Genomic DNA, 18,868 nt, shown 5'->3' on the forward strand with positions numbered 1-18,868 from the left:
CTGTGAATTTATATATATATATATTTATATTTATATTTTCCCCTCTTGCCTTGCGAAAGGTCGTTAACCTGGTGGGTGGATTGTTTGAGAGGCATCTCTGCACCTGGGGTCTCATCTGGTGTGATAGACCCCAGCCTCTATGGATCTTATGCTCAGAGCTTGTTCATGCACTGCCATGATTAGTGCCTCTGTGCTGTCTTTCAGTCCAGCCACTGGTAGGATTTCTTGATGTCAGCCACTTCCACTATCTGCAAGTGGTACATAAGGTGCAGGGGCCTGTCCTTCCATGATGGTTTCTCTTCCTGGAGCTTTTCTTTCTTGGGTTTCTGTCGCCTGAGGTATTCACTAAGCACACGGTTGCTTGTGGCCATCTTCTTGATGTATTCATGGATGTTCGTTGTCTCATCCTGGACAGTGGTTCTGACACTCAGTAGTCCCTGGCTTCCTTCTTTCCGCTTACTGTACAGTCACAGGGTGCTGGATTTGGGGTGAAACCCTCCATGCATGGTCAGTACATTTCCTGTCTTGATATCTGTGCTTTCCATTTCCTCCTTTGGCCAGCTTATCCAATCACCAGATAAGCTGGCCAAAGGAGCTGACTCCTCCTCTTTACAGGTATTTGGAGATTCATGATTTCCAGTTGCCTGTGGGATTCCCAGGTACTTGTAGCCGTCCTCAATGTCTGTAATGCTGCCCTCTCGTTACCATTCGACTACACTTCTGCAGTCTGAATGACATCCCAATATATCCATCTTTCTCTATACATCTATATGTGAATACACATTTACATCCAATTTACCTTTTTATTGATATACTGTGGTATGACCTGAAGAATGAAGTTTTAAAGTCCAGAAGAGCAAACAATTCCTCATCAGCAGCTCAGGATACAGCCGATGGAGAGTGATGCTGGTAAAGGCGGGTGTTTAGTTTTTTGCTTTGTATTTAAATGTAATTACTGTCCATGTTAGAGATAAATGTTCAGAAGTTTAAGGATTTTCCATTCAAGAGGAAAGTAAACTTAGACTCATGATGCAGTTTAAAAAAAAAACAAAAAAAAAACAACCCCATCAAAGACTACAGAATAAAAGAAAAACAATAAGTTCTTTATTTTACTACTTTATGACAGCATATTACAAAACAAAAAAAAAAAAGCTTTTTTCACATTTAAATAAAAACAGATTAAGCACAGCAGACATTACAGTGGGCTGTTACAGAGTGTTGTGAGTTTTTACTGGAAGTTGGAGAACATCTGGATTATGTGCTGTAAGTTTCCAAAGTAAAGCAAACTGCTTTCATGGTCCCTCACCAAAAGAGGCTTTCCAGACTCACAGGGCTCATTCATGAAGCATTTGTTCGCCTCTTCTTGATGCGTCTACAGCTTCCTTTTTTCTACAGTTATTAGAATACTAACAAACTGATTAACTTAACTATAACCCGGGCTGGTTTCATGAAAGGCAAATGGTGGAGAGACTCCTGACTTGTGTCTAATTCCTCTCATTTCCATAATGATGTATCCTTTTCATGACATTTGTACCATCTACCACTGCATCTTGCTTTTTTTTTTTCCTTTTTTTTTTTTAAATTAAATAAACAAAACACCCTAAAATAACTTTGGTTTAATTTTGTGATAAGATTGACTTTTTTTTTTGTTAGGAGTGAATCATGGTGAAGGAGTTTAAAAAGGGATCTAGTGTTTAAACTAATTTGCAGCACTCGGAAAGCCAGAAAGCACATTTAAGCACCTTTTCTTGTGGTCTAAACCAGGCAGATTAAGTATTTTAAAAAATGCTTTGCAGCCATTAACAGAGGTTACTATGCAGACTATGCATTGCAGGATTAAGGACTGAAATTTTGCTTGAATCTTGCTCCTATACCCAACTAAGCATAACCATCTCTCAATTTTGACTCTGTGTACCAAGTGATTTTGTGCTCCTGCAGCTAAGATTTGCATTGGTGTGGCTCTTTGTTAAAAACTAAACAAGTTACATCTCAGACCTTTTAAATTAGTTCTCAAAAACTAAGCCTAGAAATATACTTCCCCTTTTTCCTCCATAAAAACTAGATTGAAAACTTCTACCCAGGTTCCTCAGATAAACAGTACTTCCCACTTTCCAAAGTAACCCCGCCCAGTTCCACCCCCCTGGCAGCTGCTATCATAACTAGAGAGGAGATACAAGTTACATGAGATGTGTAATACCGCCTGACATCATCGTCTGGAAGTGATTTCCATTCTGTGACGAGGGAATTACATGGACATGTGTTCAGGGAGCACGTAGGAGATGTCATCCCATGGGTGGCGGTACAGACCCTGTTTCAGCCTCTTCTGATCCAGGTAATGGCCTAACAAAACAAACTCAGGTTAGAGACTCTGTTTTAAAGGTTGTCACAGAGAATATCATGGCTCCATTTTAAAGGGAACTCACCAATGAAGCCCATGCTACGGCCGAGGACAAAGATCCCATTTAGTGCACCGATCTCCACAAACTCGTCAGCCTCGTCTCTGGAGACAGTTCAACATTCATGTGAGAAACAATACTGGACAGTGTCCCCTCGACACACAGCAACAGTGCAGACATTGCATCTCAGCCATCTGAATTCTCCACAAGCCATCGAATAACATGCACTTTTGGTTAAATCTAAATAATGTAGCTGTAAGCATATCAGAGTGTTTATTATGGTTTCTGTTAACAACTACAGGCTTCCTGTAACACCCAGTGATAATATTGACACCGATAATATTTCGTAGTATTCTTCTCTTTTTACTCATTACATTTCGTTTACACTACCTTAGAGTGCCAATCTAAAAGAGCAGGAATACTAACAACACGTGGCCCCTGTAGTGGTGTCTCTATTTATTCATCTATTTATCTGATTTTCTTACTGTTCTATTCCTCCCCACTGCATATTCATTTTGACAAATTTAATAAGTGTAATACTTGAATCATCCCTGGCCATGTGTTTGTTTACATGCTCATATAACACTTTTGCGTAATTCCATCTAAGGAAGGGAAAGATGGCCAGAGGGAGGGAAGGAAAGGAGGAGGAGAGGGAGATAAGGGAGGGGGGAAAGGGAAATGAAGGGATATTAAAAGTGCAAATCCATGCACATTTTGTCTGCTCCTTCTATTATTGGCTTCCATTTCTTTATACAGTATTTCTCTTTTTTGTAATGCTGTAATTAAAACAAAAAAAACTAAACAAAAAACAGCAATGGGAAATATTTATTTATATTTAAGAGATATTGGTGATAAGATCCATCCAATCAAAGCACACGCACCAAAGCTTACAGAAGTAACACCTCACGATGCCGTCTCGTATTCTTACCGTGTGAAGCCTCCACAAGTTCTAAGCATGTCCACGAAGGCAACACCAATAAAGCCATCTACATTTAGGATCAGGTTGGGTTTCTGGGAAAAAAAATAAATCAAAATCAAAATGCTTGAATGTTATTTTAACATGAAATTGAGGAAAGGACTTACAGTCCAAAGCTGCAGAGAGCACACAGCCTCTTCTAGATCTTATCAATCTTTTTATTGGATCTAATAGTGGCTCAGAGGTTATCGCTGTTGCCTCACAAAGAATGTTCAGGACCTTCTGCTATGGTGTTTGTATGTCACAGGTTTTCTCTGGTAGCTGCAGCTTCACCCACTATCAAATTTATTTATTTTTTTTTATTTTTTATTTTTATTTCTCTCCATCTTGGCAGAGTCTAAAAGCTCAACAGTTCCTGGTTAAATTGAATTAAAAAAATATATATAACAAGTTTTCACTGGGTGTGGGTTCTGACACATCCCTGAATAACAGCACAAATTAGAACAAAAAGTGTTAAATGAGATTAAAAAGCCTGATTAATGTTTAATATTATTTATAGAACTATAAAATCCAGGTCTTCGTTCTGGTTACATTCCACTGTCAATCATGGAATCTGCAGGTGTGGTCACCTGTGCAGAAAACTGAGAATAATTGCTTGCCTGCTGTAAAAATAAATGAAAAATCTTCTGTTCAAAGTGTTTAACCAAATTATTTGACAGCAAAGCCCAATCTCTGAATCCTGAATGTCAATGCAGTCATCAGGTTCTTTAGATGTAGCAGCTTTCTGTTGCCATTTCATTTCATCATTTCACTGTTTTGCTTGTACACACAAGTTTCCATCGTCTACTTCACTCTGTGTAAAATACCTTAGAGGTGGTGATCTTTTCTACATCGAGGGCGTAGTCAAGCAGCTGGGTGGAAGGGAAATTCTGCTTCACAAAGTCCTTCAGAATCTGCACTCGCATGTCTGGGTTGTTGATCTGAAACCGAATCAAACTCCATTTAAAACAATGGCTGCGTGTCCATCTTAATCAAACTCAGAAGAAGCAGTTAACAAATACGAGTCAAAACACTGATAAATAAGAGGCATCATTTACAGATGAGAGCACTGTTTATTGTATAAAGTCTAGTGTTGCTTACCGATTTGACCCTGTGGCCGATACCCATAATCAGCTTGCCATCCTTCTTCATCTTGTTGACAAACTCCATGGGGATCATGCCGCTGTCAAATGCCTTGCTGAACTGCTTTGCAGCCGCATCCAGAGCACCTCCGAAACGGTCCCCCTGATTTTTTAGGAATAAATTGCGTTTCAATTCCGTAACATTATGGCCAGTTTGTCCGAAATCATGCTGTCAGCCGAGCAGCTCATAAAATACAAGATAGATTTGGGGGGGGGAACAAAAAAAACAAACAAACAAAACAACAACAACAAAAGATGACATGATCAATGACTGATCAATATGTGAGCAGTACTGACGATGGTGAGCAGGCCGGATGTGAGGCTTGAGATAAGGTCTTTGCCCGCACGAGCACAGACAATCGTGTTGTGAGCGCCGGAGACTGCAGGCCCATGATCAGCAGTCACCATCAGGCACATTTCAATGAACTGGCAGGCGTAGCGTGGTAACCTAAACAGAGAAAAAAAAAAAAAGTGTGAAATTGATCCTACATTCTTAACAACTAACAGTGTTCTTGACATCATACTGACCTGCGCTGGAACCAGAGCAATCCTAGCACTCCTCCTATACCAATCTCTTCTCTGAAGACCTCAGTGATGGACATGCCAGCATAGATGAGCTCCTGGCCTCGCTCATCACAGATGCTTGTCATGAATGAGGCTGGCTTACGAATCAGGCCCAACTCCTGGAAAAAAACCCCAACAAATTCCACAAATAACCATTATATCCAGTATTTCTTGGCTTCTAAGTTTACAAAGGACTATTATAAAGTTCTTACCCGGGCCCAGGAATAATCCATAGGTACTGTTGGGGGAGGAACCTCCTGGGCAGGAACGATGGTACCATTGGCCACTAATTCATCATACACAGTCCTGTTTCACCACAAACACAATAACAGTGAGGAACCCGGAAAGCCTGTCAGTTCCAAACTTTAGGAAATTAGCATGAAAAGTATTTCTCACTTGATGACGTCACCCAGCTCATCAAAGCTCTTTGGTACATAAGCTCCAGCATCCCTCAGAGCCTGGTTCTTGGCCACCGCTGTCTCTGAAGCCTGGTTGGCACAAGCTCCTGCATGGCCAAACTGAACCTGAAGATGGCAGTAAAACATATTACTGGAAAAAAATTTCTTCCAGGTAAGAGCAGCAATAAAATCCAAAGCCAGGATTTCCACAGAGCTAACTGACCTCTGAGGCAAACATGGTGGCGCAGGTTCCAATGCACCAGCAGACCACAGGTTTTGTTATCCTGCCTTCCTTGATGCCCTGGCAGATCTTGTACTCCTCTGTTCCACCAATCTGTGTCAAAGTAAAGGACATATTAAAAACAGGATTCTATTTGGTACAAGTAGCACACACCAAATAATTTAGATATTAAATGCTTCCCACCTCTCCCAGTACAACAATCATCTTAATTCCTGGAGTGTCCTGATAACGTAGGACGTGGTCCATGAAGGTCGAGCCTGGATATCTGGACAGAGAGAAACGTAAGCACTCATTTCTGGAACTAGAATCTTTTTTTTGTCAAGTATTGATTTATGCTTTTTTTTTTTTTTTTTTTTTAAATGAAAAAATTCTCAAGTAAATGATCTGCAATTAAGTTTTTGTACCTGTCTCCTCCGATGGCCACCCCTTCATAGACGCCATCTGTAGTGCGTGAGATGATGTTGTTCAGCTCGTTGGACATGCCCCCAGAGCGCGACACATACGCCACACTTCCGGGACGGTAAAGTTTAGAAGCCAGGATGTTGTCCAGCATACCGCCTGTGTTGCCAATCTTAAAACAGCCTGGCTTGATGCCACCAACCTATTTAACAAGAATAATCTGCATTTAATCCACCATGTTTACCAGAAAGATTGAATAGCCCTTTTAGCTGGGCTATTAAATACCACACTACAGTCTATAAACTTATAGCCGTGTTAATGATGAGTGTAAATGTTTTTAACAAAGAGGTTCAGGGGGATGAAGCTCTGTACCGTGGCAGGGCCAATGATGGTGACTCCTTTCTCGTCGGCCATCTTTATCACCTTCCTAGTCAGAGCTTCGGGGATGCCCTCGGCTATGATGGCGATGGTGTGAATCTGAAAACACAATTAAATAAACTGGGTCCACTCTGAAAAATTTTAGTGGAAGCTCAACACACTGTACAGTCGCTCTTCATACCTGTGGGTACTGCATGGCTTCCACTGTGCTGTCAAAGGCAGAGCGCAGCGAAGCAAAGCTGATCAGGACGTCTACCTCGGGGTGCTTCTTCATGGCATCGGCCATGTTCTTATAGACCGGCAGCAGGATCTCTTTGTGGCCCCAGTAAAACTTCTGCTTGTGATCTCCGCTGAGCAACAAACAGAAACATATCAGCAAAATATGAAGAACTTTTCGAAACACAGCAGTAAAATCAAAATCAGAAACTTTTGTCATTGTCACAGGAACAACGAAATTAAGAATGGTCCCCGATCATTGCATCATCCCTAGCAATATCAAAATATAAATAAAACAATAAAATTCAATAACACTCTCCAACTCCATTCAGTACAACTAATGAATACTTTGCAACTGCAAAATGAATTCTTGTCAGTTCCTTAAACCCTGTCAATTAAAGGTTTATCATTTGTGTTTGGGGCTTCCTATTGAAAACAGAAGTTTAACTCAAATTCAGCTCAATTGATAAGTCTGGTTTTTGGTTGCTGCATCACTGTGAATCACTTACTATATGGACACCTCTATAGGTGAGGAAAGGTGATGGCCATGCAGCACAGATCAGACAATGGCAACGGACAACACTGACAAACTCGGACAGATCAGAAGGAAGAGCTGGGCTTAAAGTGGGTTGCAAAGTGGCTTACAGATACAGAGGAACATTGGGAAGACTTAATCAGCTTAAGATGTTCTACAAGAATTTGCCACTTGGAAACATGGAAGGTTATAAGCCTTTATTGTATGTGTACACGACTTACAATCTGCCTAAACTGATAATACGCTTTTAGAAAAAGGCTCAGTATTTTACAAATATGACAAAGATAAAAACAGAAACAACTAAACACCAGCAAGAGTAGATTTAGAGATTTCGAGCAGAGAGAGAAAAAAAAAAAAAAAAAAACAAAACAAAAAAAAAACCAAACCATTTGATTTGTGCAGTTAACTCTATTTAGTATTCTACAGTCACACTCTTCTAATTTAATTCAGAGGGAAATAGCGCAACCTACGTGAAGGGGTAGACCATGGCTGCCACAGAGGGTTCTTCCCGGGAGCATACGTAGTCAAAGTCCAGCATGCCTTGCACGGCGCGTGTCTGCATGCCCCAAACAATGGTCTTGGTGTTTTTTCTGAAGAGAGTGGTTGCTTTAGCTGAGAGGAAGAAAAAAAAAAAAAAAAAAGAAGAAAAAAAAAAATTACACAGAGACAAGTCAGAAGTGGAAACTGAACTAAAACCCATTCACAGATGAAGAGGGAATTCTGGCTCAGGGAAACAGCAGGAATGGGGATGGTAAGAATTAGAATAAAGACAGGATTCACTGAGGACAGATGGACCAGGAAGAGAAAAATACCACCCCACACAGGATCTGCACGATTTATTTTGTCCGCTCTCTCCAAGCCACAGCGTTAAAAACATTAATTTGCAATGTAACATCATTAAAAACTAGGACATTTGCATGAAAAGAATATGGACACCACATATGCAGCTGCCATTTTTTTACCCCAGATAAGAAAACCAGCAACTTCACTTCCTCCATTGCTGGCAGTATACGGCCATCATTTTCAAAGTGAAGTATTTGGCAAAAGACTAGAGTGCCATCTGTGGTATGTTGCCACATGGAAATATAAAATACTGTCTGACAGATCTTTGACTGCCGATAAAGATCAAATTTTTTGTAATGATTACATTACAAAGAAAGGTTCAGAGCATCTGAAAATTTTGAAAAACAAATTCTTGAAAGCAGAGATCACGTTAGTGCATGTGCTTTAAAACTCTTACTGTTTAGTAAAAATACATTCTCAAACGTATTCCAGTCCTTCCAAGTCTCTCTTTCTGCCTTCTGTCGTTACATCTCTGAGATGTGCAGAATATTTTAAATACAGAACTGATTCTTGCGCCTGCGTCTTGAACTGAAGAATTTCTACTAACAGTTATAGCTCAAGGTTTTTGCTATACGTTTTTTAAAATAATGATTACAAGGCAGTGTCAAACGAGTAAGCCATAAGAGTGTAAAGAAGATCAACGTTAGAGGGGAAAGCAGAGGGACAAAGGACGGAGAGGGCAGGAAAACAGGTTTTTCACACCCTTCCATACCTCCGCTGCAGCCTGAAGAGGCTTGAGCTTCTGTGACACCCACAGGACGGAAACACAAAATACAACAAAAAACAGGTACAAACACAAGAAGAGAACAAAAATTGAGTCTTTGCTGCAAGTTATTCACTCAACACACTTCACCGCATTTTTGCAACCATGTGTCGTCACTGAAAACACTGCGTTAGAAGCACAGCAGAGGAAGAGACCATGCAGTGCTCAGCTGCTATGGAGCATGCCTTTACTGTACTGCTGTAAAAGGCAATATGAACAGTTTAGTTAAGTAATCAAAACTTCATGTTTGCATGGCTGCTTTTGACTTTAACACTACTAATCCTAAAGAACACAAAATCCAGTGTGAAGAGGCCTTAGAAAAAAAAACACAATATGCTTAAACTTAATTTCTAGTTTTTATTACAAACCATACTTATTCATTATAAAAAGTTTTAAAAAAAAGCATATTAAAAAAAAGTATGCAGCATTCATAAGAATATGATGCCCTGATGTGATGTGAACATACGTCCTTCATATACACCAAGACTAGAAAGGTGAGCAGCAAACAAGGGGGAAAAAAAAAGTTCAAACCAGTGATGAATGTGTAGGAAGCCCAGAGCAGTGAGGCCATGGCACACCTATCACTTACCTTTCCAATCGCCTGTGACCACATTCTTCAGAGGCCACAGTATAGAATGGAGTGAGTCTTAGAGAAACAAGCATGAAAAGGGCGGATGTAAGTTGGTGTGAAATAAGAAAAGGAGGAAAAGAGAAGGAAGATAAATTGCAGAATATTGGTGGTGGTATTTCAGCAGGAAAGGAGAAGCCAGGATGAGAGGGGAGAAAAAAAAAAAAAAAAAAAAAAAAAAAGCAGAGGTGCATGAGTAAATATGGGATCTTGCTGATAGGAAGCAGTTCAGCATGAATGACTGTTCGTTACCTGTTGGAAGCCCTGCTTTACACTTCTTGGCCGGGCAGGTATCAGTGGGCGACTTGGGCTCGGAGAATGAAGCCGTCCTTGTTGTAGCTGGAGTCTGGCAAAGAAAAGGGAAAGATTTACAGGACAGGCTGACAGAGGTTACCAAAGAGCATGCATAGCATAGTTAGAAACAGTGGCTTCACCCCCAACGACGTCATAAGTTCATACAGCTGACACACACACACACACACACACGCACACACACACACACACACACTATGAAACTATAGAGGCGCTAAACGAGCTTAAACTGTGTTTAAACACGTCACTCTCAATTGCATATAAAGTAAATAAATCCAATTTAGGTTACACCCTTTTGCTAGTCATGACCCTGCATTATGGAGACAACTCCAGTATAAATACATGTCATTTTGAGCAATAACCCTTTTCTTCTCCCTTCTCAAACACTGAAATGTACTTGTGTGAACCACTTACTGTTTAACTTATAACAAAAACCCATCTAACATCTAATTTTAAGAGAGTGGGCACTGACTGACACACCATCCGATATTGACCCAAGAATTAGTGAATAATTATACCGCTGCACTGTTGCTAGCATTGAGGAGAAAGTTGGCTGTATGGGCGTCCATCGGGGGCTGGTTAGGGATTGGTCGGTGGCCCAGTGCCATCCCAACAATGGCAGTCATATGGGTTTCAGTTCCAAACACATGAATAGGGATCCCTGTGGTCTTCCCTGCATAGAAGAAAACGCTCCTTAATCTAGATCCAAGGACTCAACTTGGATGTATACCGGTACTTTAAGTCATGTATTTCACGAGTTAGGCCCGAGTATTAGTCCAGTCTTACTCACCTACTTCCCCCATCACCCTGAGTCCCTCTTGGTAGTTCGGACCGCCACGTCGAACAAAAATGGTGACCTCGTGTTCCTTCAGAGGGCCTTGGTAATCTTTAATGGCCCTGACAATGCCCTGAGGAAGGACAAGCAGATCAGCTTTGTTATGCACAAAAACTACAAGTATATCAACCAGGAAGAGTGAAATTTTATTGAGACCATTTAATAATTCAAAGCCTTAGTATGGCTCTCTACTCTGACCTGCCTTCAGATTTTAAAGTAATCTGAGAAAACATGTTAAGGCAGGTAGGGCTAACACTGCCTTAACATGTTTCTGGACATAAATTAGGAACCAATCTAGTTGGTGTATTGCATGTATGAGCAGCTATGGGTATAAATGTTTTGATATTACACATAACACAAATCTCTGCTAATTCAGGACTTGCTGAAAATACAGTGACATCATTCTTTCAAAGTTTAAGAAATTAAATATTGTGTATAAGCCATTTTTTCCTCTTTAAACATTACGGTGATTCTTTATTACTGTGCAGAAGATTTTCAGATAAATATCAGTGCGTTTCACCTTGAATGTGGCTGCTACGTTGGTGAAGTTTGCAATGCTTCCTCCAATGATCAGCACTTTCCCTGTAGGATAAGGAAAGGTGTTACGAAATGCTCATGACTGAAATTCAACACCCGAGTAACATACATGAAGTCTATTGCTGGCAACTCCCCACATAGTGAACAGTGTGTCACACCGAAGCAGCACAATTAGCTCACACAGCAGAGGAAGGATCCACCAAGTATTTCTACACTTCAAGGACACAGCAAACAAACGCAGACTTTATCTGACAGTTGTAGCCTCCTCCTCCCACCAGCTTTTCACCCCGTTCAGGAAAATAAGCTCTAATGTAATCAAGTCCAGGCTTCACCCACCTAGAGGATGTTTTTCACGTGTCATGAGAGACAAGATGGTTTTTGCGTAGTCGTAGGTCTGCTGTTCACTGGGTGCGCCTGAGTACTCGCCATAATTAGCCAGCTCGTCCACCCCACCCAGATCGCAGATGGTGTCGCTGAAGAAGAGAAATGATGCGATTCTATCAGCTGTAATTAACCTTAAAAAAATATTAAGCTGGCAACAGAAAAGTCAAGCTGGGGTTTGTTAGAAAGCAAAACTTCAGTCTAACAAGCTTTGAAACTTCAAGCCATAAAGGCAAAGAAGTGGTATAGAGTTCAAATGTATGCTGTATGTGATGGACTACCTGTAGACAACAGAAGCACCTCCTCCGGCCACCATGGTCCAGATCCTGCCTCGGGGATTCAGCAGGGTCAGCTTCAGACTTGCACCACTCTTTGCATCCAGATCAGCTATGTAGGCCTCCTACAAGTAACAAGACAGAGTGGTGAATACCAAACTGTGGTCAGTAAGTGCACAAGGATGGAGAAATGGACTGACCAATCATTGTACATATGAGTAGATCTAAGTTAAAGTCACATTTTAAATCAAATCAGTGAAAATTAAAGGATCCAGAGAACTATAAACAAACAGCCTGTCCAATTACAGCTCTTCAAATCTCACCTCAGGGTACGCCTCTCTGCCAAAGGGTGGAGGAAACTCAAGGTCCCCCCATTTAGCCTTGCAGATATAATCCGCTGTGCCATCAATCTTGGCTGCCATGTCAAGGACATATACTCCGTCTTGATTGACGACTGTGAAAAGGCAGAAATTTTGAGTTAATTTGTATGTTTTCCACCAATGAATTACTAACATAGCATGGTAGCAATCTAGATTTTTATTTTATTTTTTTTTTAAATCAGCATTTTTGTTTCTGCAATACATAATGAGCAGAGTGTAATATTTCAGAATAAAAGAGCTTTACCAAGAGGGTTGATTTCAAGGTAGGTAAAGTAGAGGTCCTCGTACAAGTTGAAGAGGCCGACTATAAAACTGGCCAAAACACTGTGAGGAGGGAAACAAAATTAGACTTAATCAGCACATAAGAGAACTTTTGTGAAGCTTCGTGTCTCACTAGACAAGAACAAAATGGTAGAGTATTGCTAAGCAGCCATGCTGAATACTTAGAGCGTATCTTTTATGTTTCTTTCTAGTTGGTATTGTTTAAAAGAGATAAGAGTATTTACTTAGCACACTGCTAAGTTTACATAAAAGAAGCTAAACATTAGTCAAGGTCAAAACAGCAAAGGATAAAAGATTTTCTGAATACAGAGAGCCTCTTTGGTTAAGAAAGAAAATAAAAAGCAACAAGAAGGTGCGAAACTAAATATACTGCGATTTTACACAGTTATTCCTGTATTATTTTCTATATTTCATTCAATATCTGGCTAATCACATCTCTGCTCAAATGTCTCTACTGTGTTTTAACAGAGAGCCTGATCACTAACTACTACTACTACTGTGAACTACTAAGCGATCCAATTAGGTTCAAAGCACAAAATGACTCAGATTCAAATGTCACCATTTGTTTTATACTTAAAAATAATATTTAAATAATGAAATTTATATGTCTTTAAATAATAAAGATAATTTTAGAAAAAGGTTTCCGTACTCCTTCTTGTCGTCGGGAACTTGTGTAAGCAGCCGCTCTTTGACTAGGTCCTCAGTGAGCTTGCCATCCACTGGAACCATCAGCTTGTGGGCCTTGGCATCCACGTCACCCACCTCCACTCCTCCCTCGTGGTGGAAAAGCACGTGGTCGCCCTCACGTGTGGCATAGATGCATACATAAAACTCTTCCTCCTGAGTGAGTAAACAGGGAGTTCAGCCACATGCAAGGACACGCAAATACATCTTTACCGATTTTGTTTGGAAATGCTGCGCAATATTTACATAAGGCCAACAAGTGGTTTCAACATTCAGTTCTGTGCGAGAAATTATTAAGAAAATCAACAAACCAATCAAATGCACACTAACCTACAGACAGAACACACATAACTTGGAGCTTGTTCTCACTTATAAGGTCCTAGATCGACTGGGTCAACCAGGAAGCACTGATCCTGGTTAAGTCATTCACTCCTTTTCATTTTTCTGAGAGGATTTGATGAGAATGGCTGAGGCAACGGAGATCCCAGTCTGAGGAACTGATTCTTGTAGTTTGGTTTATTATTTATTACCACAACAACAACAACTTGACTTTCCACTGAAATTAAGTTTTATCAGACTTGGGTTTTATCAATTATTACTACATATTTAAAGAAGCACAGCACACCAAGGAAAATCAAAAAAATACTCTCTAAAGTAGGTATGAAGGGTTTTCCTACAGACCAATTTTTATAAAAGGCCACAAGGTAATTTAATTAATCATCTGGGGGGAGGATAATCCGGGTCAGACATGACCCCAGCTGATGACCTGCCAACATCGTCAGCAGAAGCTCATCAGCTGATTTGTATAAGAATTTGATTCCCCTTTTCCTCTTTCAGTCTGACAGGATGCAGCAGTGTGCTTCATTTAAAATAAAGGAAGTTTTTTTTTTTTTTTCAAATTCTTCTCACATCAGAGGCCCTGTGATGCAATACTTTCATTCTGCTCAGAATTCTTTGAGTGCAGCTGCAGGAAATATCACATTGGCTCTTAATACAAGGTCCAAAGTACACGTGTGAATTATACCCTATGATAGAAGTTTAAGGCTACCTCTACGAAAGCGTAAAGGGACACTAAAAGTTACCATTACGCAATACTTTAAACTAAAAATAACCGTATAAATCAACATGCTGATCACAACAAGCTCCTCTTGTAAAAATGAAGCAATCACAGATGGACTGAGGCTGTGTATGAGCATCTGTATTTAGTAAATTACTTTTGAGCTTAACTATATATTGCTGTGACAACCTGGTTTGAACAGGGAAATTCAGAATGATACCAAATCTTAATTAAAATAAAAACATTTATGTAAATACAGGATCTGTCCTGCTGACAAGACACAAGACATGACAAGAAGGGATTAGCTGTGAAGTTGAGACCACAGAAACCGTAGACCATTCAGCAAATTCAAGTTACAACAGGAGAAATAACCACTGATGACACAAATTGAACTGTTCCACAAAACTTCTCCAAACTGAGGAGCTTAGAGAGTGTTAGACTGAAAGACAAGATACTGGCATACATTACCTGTGTGTGTGGGACAAATGGTTCAATGAGGAAGTTCTTCAGCACACCCTTTGCCTTTCCCACCTATTCAAGAAAAACACCTGGTCACAAACACTACACTGAGAGGAAAACTACATGTATTATATATTAAAGTGAAACTTTAAGAATAACATAAAAAATGTAAATTGACCTGTCATTTACTAGGTCTTGTCATCGTTACAAACTACCTTCAAAGTTCTAGTTCATCCATTTCACATCCAAATAGCTTATTACAAGTAGAGTACACAGAAGGGCAAATAATATCAAATAAAAACAGGCAGCAGCAGGGCAACTGAGGCAAAATCCTCCACGTGCTTCTCATATCAAAATGAGGATCCTTTGTGGTGTTTCAGAGACCAAATATAGTATTAATACTACAGTTTCTGTGAGGATTACTTTTGATCATCTCACAAAAATGTTGAACTAACTTTTGCTCAACAACAGCCCTGTATTAGCCAAGCAAAGTCATCCTCACATATGGTTCTGGTTGATGACGTTTTAAACATGAACAGCACGTCAGTCATGTTCTACTTGGCAACAGTCACTGCATTCGAATCAAATACCTCCTCAGAAAATGATGCAATGCGTTTCTCGTGGTCCTAACTACTGCAGCACGTGGATTTGCTTTATTGCCACAAAGACAGTCATGGCTGGGTTTTATGCTCACTAAGAGAGAGTACAGTTAACTCACAGTTGTCTCCTTCATTAGGTGGTCTTTGAGCCACTCCCGGACGCCCTGCAGGTCCTTGTTGATGCCCACTAGGCCGAGCTTCCCGCGCCGCTTTATCAGTTGATCTGGCTTCACCACCAGCCTCTTTTGGGATGAGCAAAGAAACAGGACACACGTGTTGGTTTTTTTTTTGGTATGATAGTGTGGTATGACTATGGTAGAAACAATAAAGATGGGTAGGGTTTCCCAGCCCTGCTGTGAGAGAGCCAATCAACTGTCGAAACAGGAAACACATGAGCCAGACATGTTGTTGCACTGACACATGGGCACAGCAAAGGTTCAGACACATTTCAGATGTGTCCAGTCAGTCACCACTGATACTATAAAAGATTGATGTGACATAACCCACTGGTTGGAGTGGAAGTCCTGTTTTGAAACACTGAGGACGAGGGTTAGGACTTTAAATCTTTTGTAATCTGTGATAGCAAAATGTCTAAAACCTGCATTGTTTTTAATGTGTCCCTGGTGACCATTAAAGGCAGTTCAAAATGGCTTCACCTTTCAGATCTGAAAGCTGTGTGCATCTTTTATACAGTCTATGCAAATCACTCTGATTGTTATAGTACAGCACATGTAAGTAAATTAACTTTTGAAGGTTGTAATCAGGCTTCATGAGCTGGACAAACAAACAGTCTTACCTCTGTCAGCAGCCATGAATGGTCCTGTGTGAGGCGGGCCCAGTCAGTCTCAGCTGTTACACTAGCATAATGGAAACGGTTCTGCACGGCCGCCGAGGTGCAGATGTTCTTATACAACAGCTCTTTCCCTGTCTGCTCTGAGATGGCCTTCGCCGACATGGCAGCGCTGGATAGAGCAGGACCTTTGGGGAAGGACGAAAACTGATAAGTTTGGACTCTATTCCCAGTCAAGTTAAAAATTTAAACAATGCACAGGTGCATTTTGATGGATACCAAAAGTACATTGTTTAGGTAAAACTTGCAAAGGGAAATTTAGCCAAATATTGGTAGGGGTGTATGTCAATAAAGAAACAATTCCACTGTGGAGAAGGAGCAGTTCAAATAAACCATTAAAAGCCCATGACACCATGACCTTCATGCCCATATAAGTGTCAAATTCTGTATGCACACATCTAAAAAGACTTAATTTGCAGATTAAGTGCAGTTAAACACAAAAGTAGAGAACCAAGTTATTAGAAAATCAAAAATGTATATAAACCAAATACTAAACAAGCTCTCAGTCAAACTCGTTTCTCAATCTTACAGTAAACACGTGACGGATTATCATAACAGCCTGCACTGATGACCTTGTCATTCCTGTTTTAACATCCCAGGAAGTTGTTGGGCGTGCTCAACCAACTTTGCCTCACCATAAATATACACAATCATGAATATTTAGGCGACTTTTTTGGGTTCATAGCCTAAAGTTCAGTATAATAAGATGCAGCACACTATGGTGTATAAAAAAAGAAATGCATTAAAAAAAAAAAAGTCTAAAAATTGTACATTTACCAAGTCACCCACCAACCAAGCAAAGTTGTAATGAGCAGTAATGAGCCTTGATTACGTGGATCTTATCGCCTCGACCTCCGTGTCACTGATAACATTTTATGGTGGTTTATATTTGAGCTTCTGGTAACCTAAGGAGGGGCAGCGCTTAGAGAAATCAAGAAATCTAACAGCTTCATCATAGCAGGCTATCCTTCCACTTTTAGAGACGGATGTCCAGAATTTAGCCAGATTAATCCACGGGTCCAGTGTATTATATGAAGCTACCTTGCCGTGCAATTAGTTGTGCTGTCCAAGCTTGTGGGATGAAGAAGCTGGACCTGATGGCAGCTGTTAGAGTGGCAACCAAGGGGGGTTGGGTGCTGCTTCAGACACAGCTGCTGTCAGACGAACTCAGGGGTTAGCATCACTTATCCTATGAATGAAGCTCCTGTAGCAGCCACCACACCCACTCCTGAATCAGCCAGCCAGGCAAGCCTGACAACAACTTTAGCTAGCTCACTCTGGGTAAATAGAGAAAGAACTTCCGGGAGAGAAGAAATAAATGCAGTACGAAAACCTTCACGATAAGGAATAAAACAGGAGGATGCTCCCTCTCCGCGGATGATGCAAGGATAAGCTAGCTTGCTTTTATCACTGAAAAAGTAAAGCACATCACTTCAGATATGCTGTTTTCAAGCAAAACAATTGGGCAAAATTTCAATAAAGACCATACTTGTTCTTGCTCTGCCGAGCTAGCACTTTGCTGCAGTTTTGGCAGACAGCCCTCACATCATCTCACATCCGCTACCCTGAAGACTAACACTACGGCTAACTGCTGTAGCCTCGCATTGGTGCGGACACTTGCCAGTTAAAGGCTACAAAGAAGAGCTGGCTAACGCTGGAGTAGAAAGTAGCTGAGTGAAAGCTGTTACCTCGTCAGTGACAATCACACCTTCTTGAAGGATCGTGTCCAGGCCAAAAAAATGACACAGCTAAACAGCCAGCTCTTATTATACCGGAGTCAACTGCTGCCAGTCCCTGCCACCTCACTCCGCTCCAGTCGAACCATAATCTGGCGACCGATTACACGTCTCTACGAGTGCCTGATTGGCTTAAAATAGGTCACGTGGTGACGTCAGTCACGACCACGGCATTGTTAAAAAAAATTTTTTAAAAAAATTGGCCAACCTAGAAAATATTATTGACGCCCCCTCCCCGCTTCTCTTTAAACACAACTCTTATTTTAGGTCCTGCACTACAAATAGTTATAGTAAAAAAATCTGAATTTGCCAATATTTATAAATATTGATTTTAAAAATTACTTTCTTTGGAGTTACCAGGGAAGTCTGAAATCAATAACAAAGGTGAAAAGCACGTTGGTTAAAATTTACAAAGAAAAACCCAAAAGGGGGTTTTATTCGAGTCATTCTATAGCTGGTTATTTGATTTAAAATGTGCCGAGGAGCTTTCAACAAGCTTGAATGTCTCCAATTTTTATAGATCATTATAAAAAGAAGTCATTGTGAAACTTATAAAAGAAAGAGGAACTTTCTTAACACTGCTCCTTTTTTCAGAGCTTCACTTCAGCACTCAGTGAAACCAGAGTTGTACACAAAGTCATTTTCGCAGTGAATCATTATTCATATGCAGTGTGATATGAATCTGTAAGTGATCAAAGTGATTAGATATACCTGCTGGACAAGATGAAAGTCTTGCATGCACCCAGATATCCTGTCTTTTAAAAGTAATCATCAGCAACAAAGTCAAAGACAAAACTCATTACAGTAAAAGACAAGCCTTTATTTTATCAGTTAAAAAAAAAAAAAAAAAAAGTCCAAAAAAAGGAAGAAAAAAAAAAAAGGTCTTGTTAATACCGTAGCAAGTTTTTAAACGTAATGCACACATCAGTGACAGAACAGTTAACAGTGGAAGCTATCAGTGCCCCTTTAAACAGGTGGAACAAGTAGGGGAAGGGTTGTACTGATGAATGGATGAATGACAGC

The 18,868-nt window shown here is 40.3% G+C and overlaps 1 protein-coding gene across 6 annotated transcripts; it reads right to left on the minus strand.

Annotated features, from left to right (window-relative positions):
- Positions 1 to 1,390: 1,390 nt before the first annotated feature.
- On the minus strand, positions 1,391 to 17,947 carry aclyb (ATP citrate lyase b). Of its 6 annotated transcripts, XM_040038773.1 has the most exons (31): positions 17,798 to 17,947; positions 17,151 to 17,263; positions 16,056 to 16,237; positions 15,379 to 15,501; positions 14,670 to 14,732; positions 13,110 to 13,300; positions 12,423 to 12,502; positions 12,122 to 12,252; positions 11,805 to 11,923; positions 11,479 to 11,615; positions 11,126 to 11,187; positions 10,561 to 10,678; positions 10,289 to 10,443; positions 9,711 to 9,804; positions 9,420 to 9,476; positions 8,780 to 8,818; positions 7,695 to 7,836; positions 6,655 to 6,823; positions 6,468 to 6,572; positions 6,101 to 6,297; positions 5,880 to 5,961; positions 5,679 to 5,789; positions 5,454 to 5,581; positions 5,270 to 5,363; positions 5,022 to 5,176; positions 4,791 to 4,941; positions 4,453 to 4,596; positions 4,179 to 4,292; positions 3,325 to 3,407; positions 2,424 to 2,500; positions 1,391 to 2,340 (listed from the first exon to the last, which is right to left on the minus strand). In XM_040038773.1, exons 3-31 carry the CDS (start codon positions 16,212 to 16,214, stop codon positions 2,246 to 2,248), a joined length of 3,375 nt encoding a protein of 1,124 aa, XP_039894707.1. In that variant the 5' UTR covers positions 16,215 to 16,237; positions 17,151 to 17,263; positions 17,798 to 17,947; the 3' UTR covers positions 1,391 to 2,245. The 6 variants fall into 6 exon arrangements, with proteins under 6 accessions (XP_039894707.1, XP_039894708.1, XP_039894706.1 ...); XM_040038774.1 differs by lacking the exon at positions 17,151 to 17,263 and having other exon boundaries at positions 8,780 to 8,809; XM_040038772.1 differs by lacking the exon at positions 17,151 to 17,263.
- Between the last annotated feature and the right edge of the window lie 921 nt (positions 17,948 to 18,868).

Source organism: Simochromis diagramma, unplaced genomic scaffold (assembly GCF_900408965.1).
Source record: "Simochromis diagramma unplaced genomic scaffold, fSimDia1.1 OVJJ01000402.1, whole genome shotgun sequence".
In the NCBI taxonomy this organism is placed as follows: Eukaryota; Metazoa; Chordata; class Actinopteri; order Cichliformes; family Cichlidae; genus Simochromis; species Simochromis diagramma.

What these genes read in the sequence shown, in the direction of transcription:
- aclyb (XM_040038772.1), bottom strand. Translation starts at nt 16,214, where the DNA reads ATGTCGGCGAAGGCCATCTCAGAGCAGACAGGGAAAGAGCTGTTGTAT. An exon ending in ACCTAATGAAGGAGACAACT is followed by an intron (nt 14,733 to 15,378) that starts GTGAGTTAACTG and finishes TTTCTTGAATAG; the next exon opens with GTGGGAAAGGCAAAGGGTGT. An exon ending in GAGCTGGGTGACGTCATCAA is followed by an intron (nt 5,364 to 5,453) that starts GTGAGAAATACT and finishes GTGGTGAAACAG; the next exon opens with GACTGTGTATGATGAATTAG.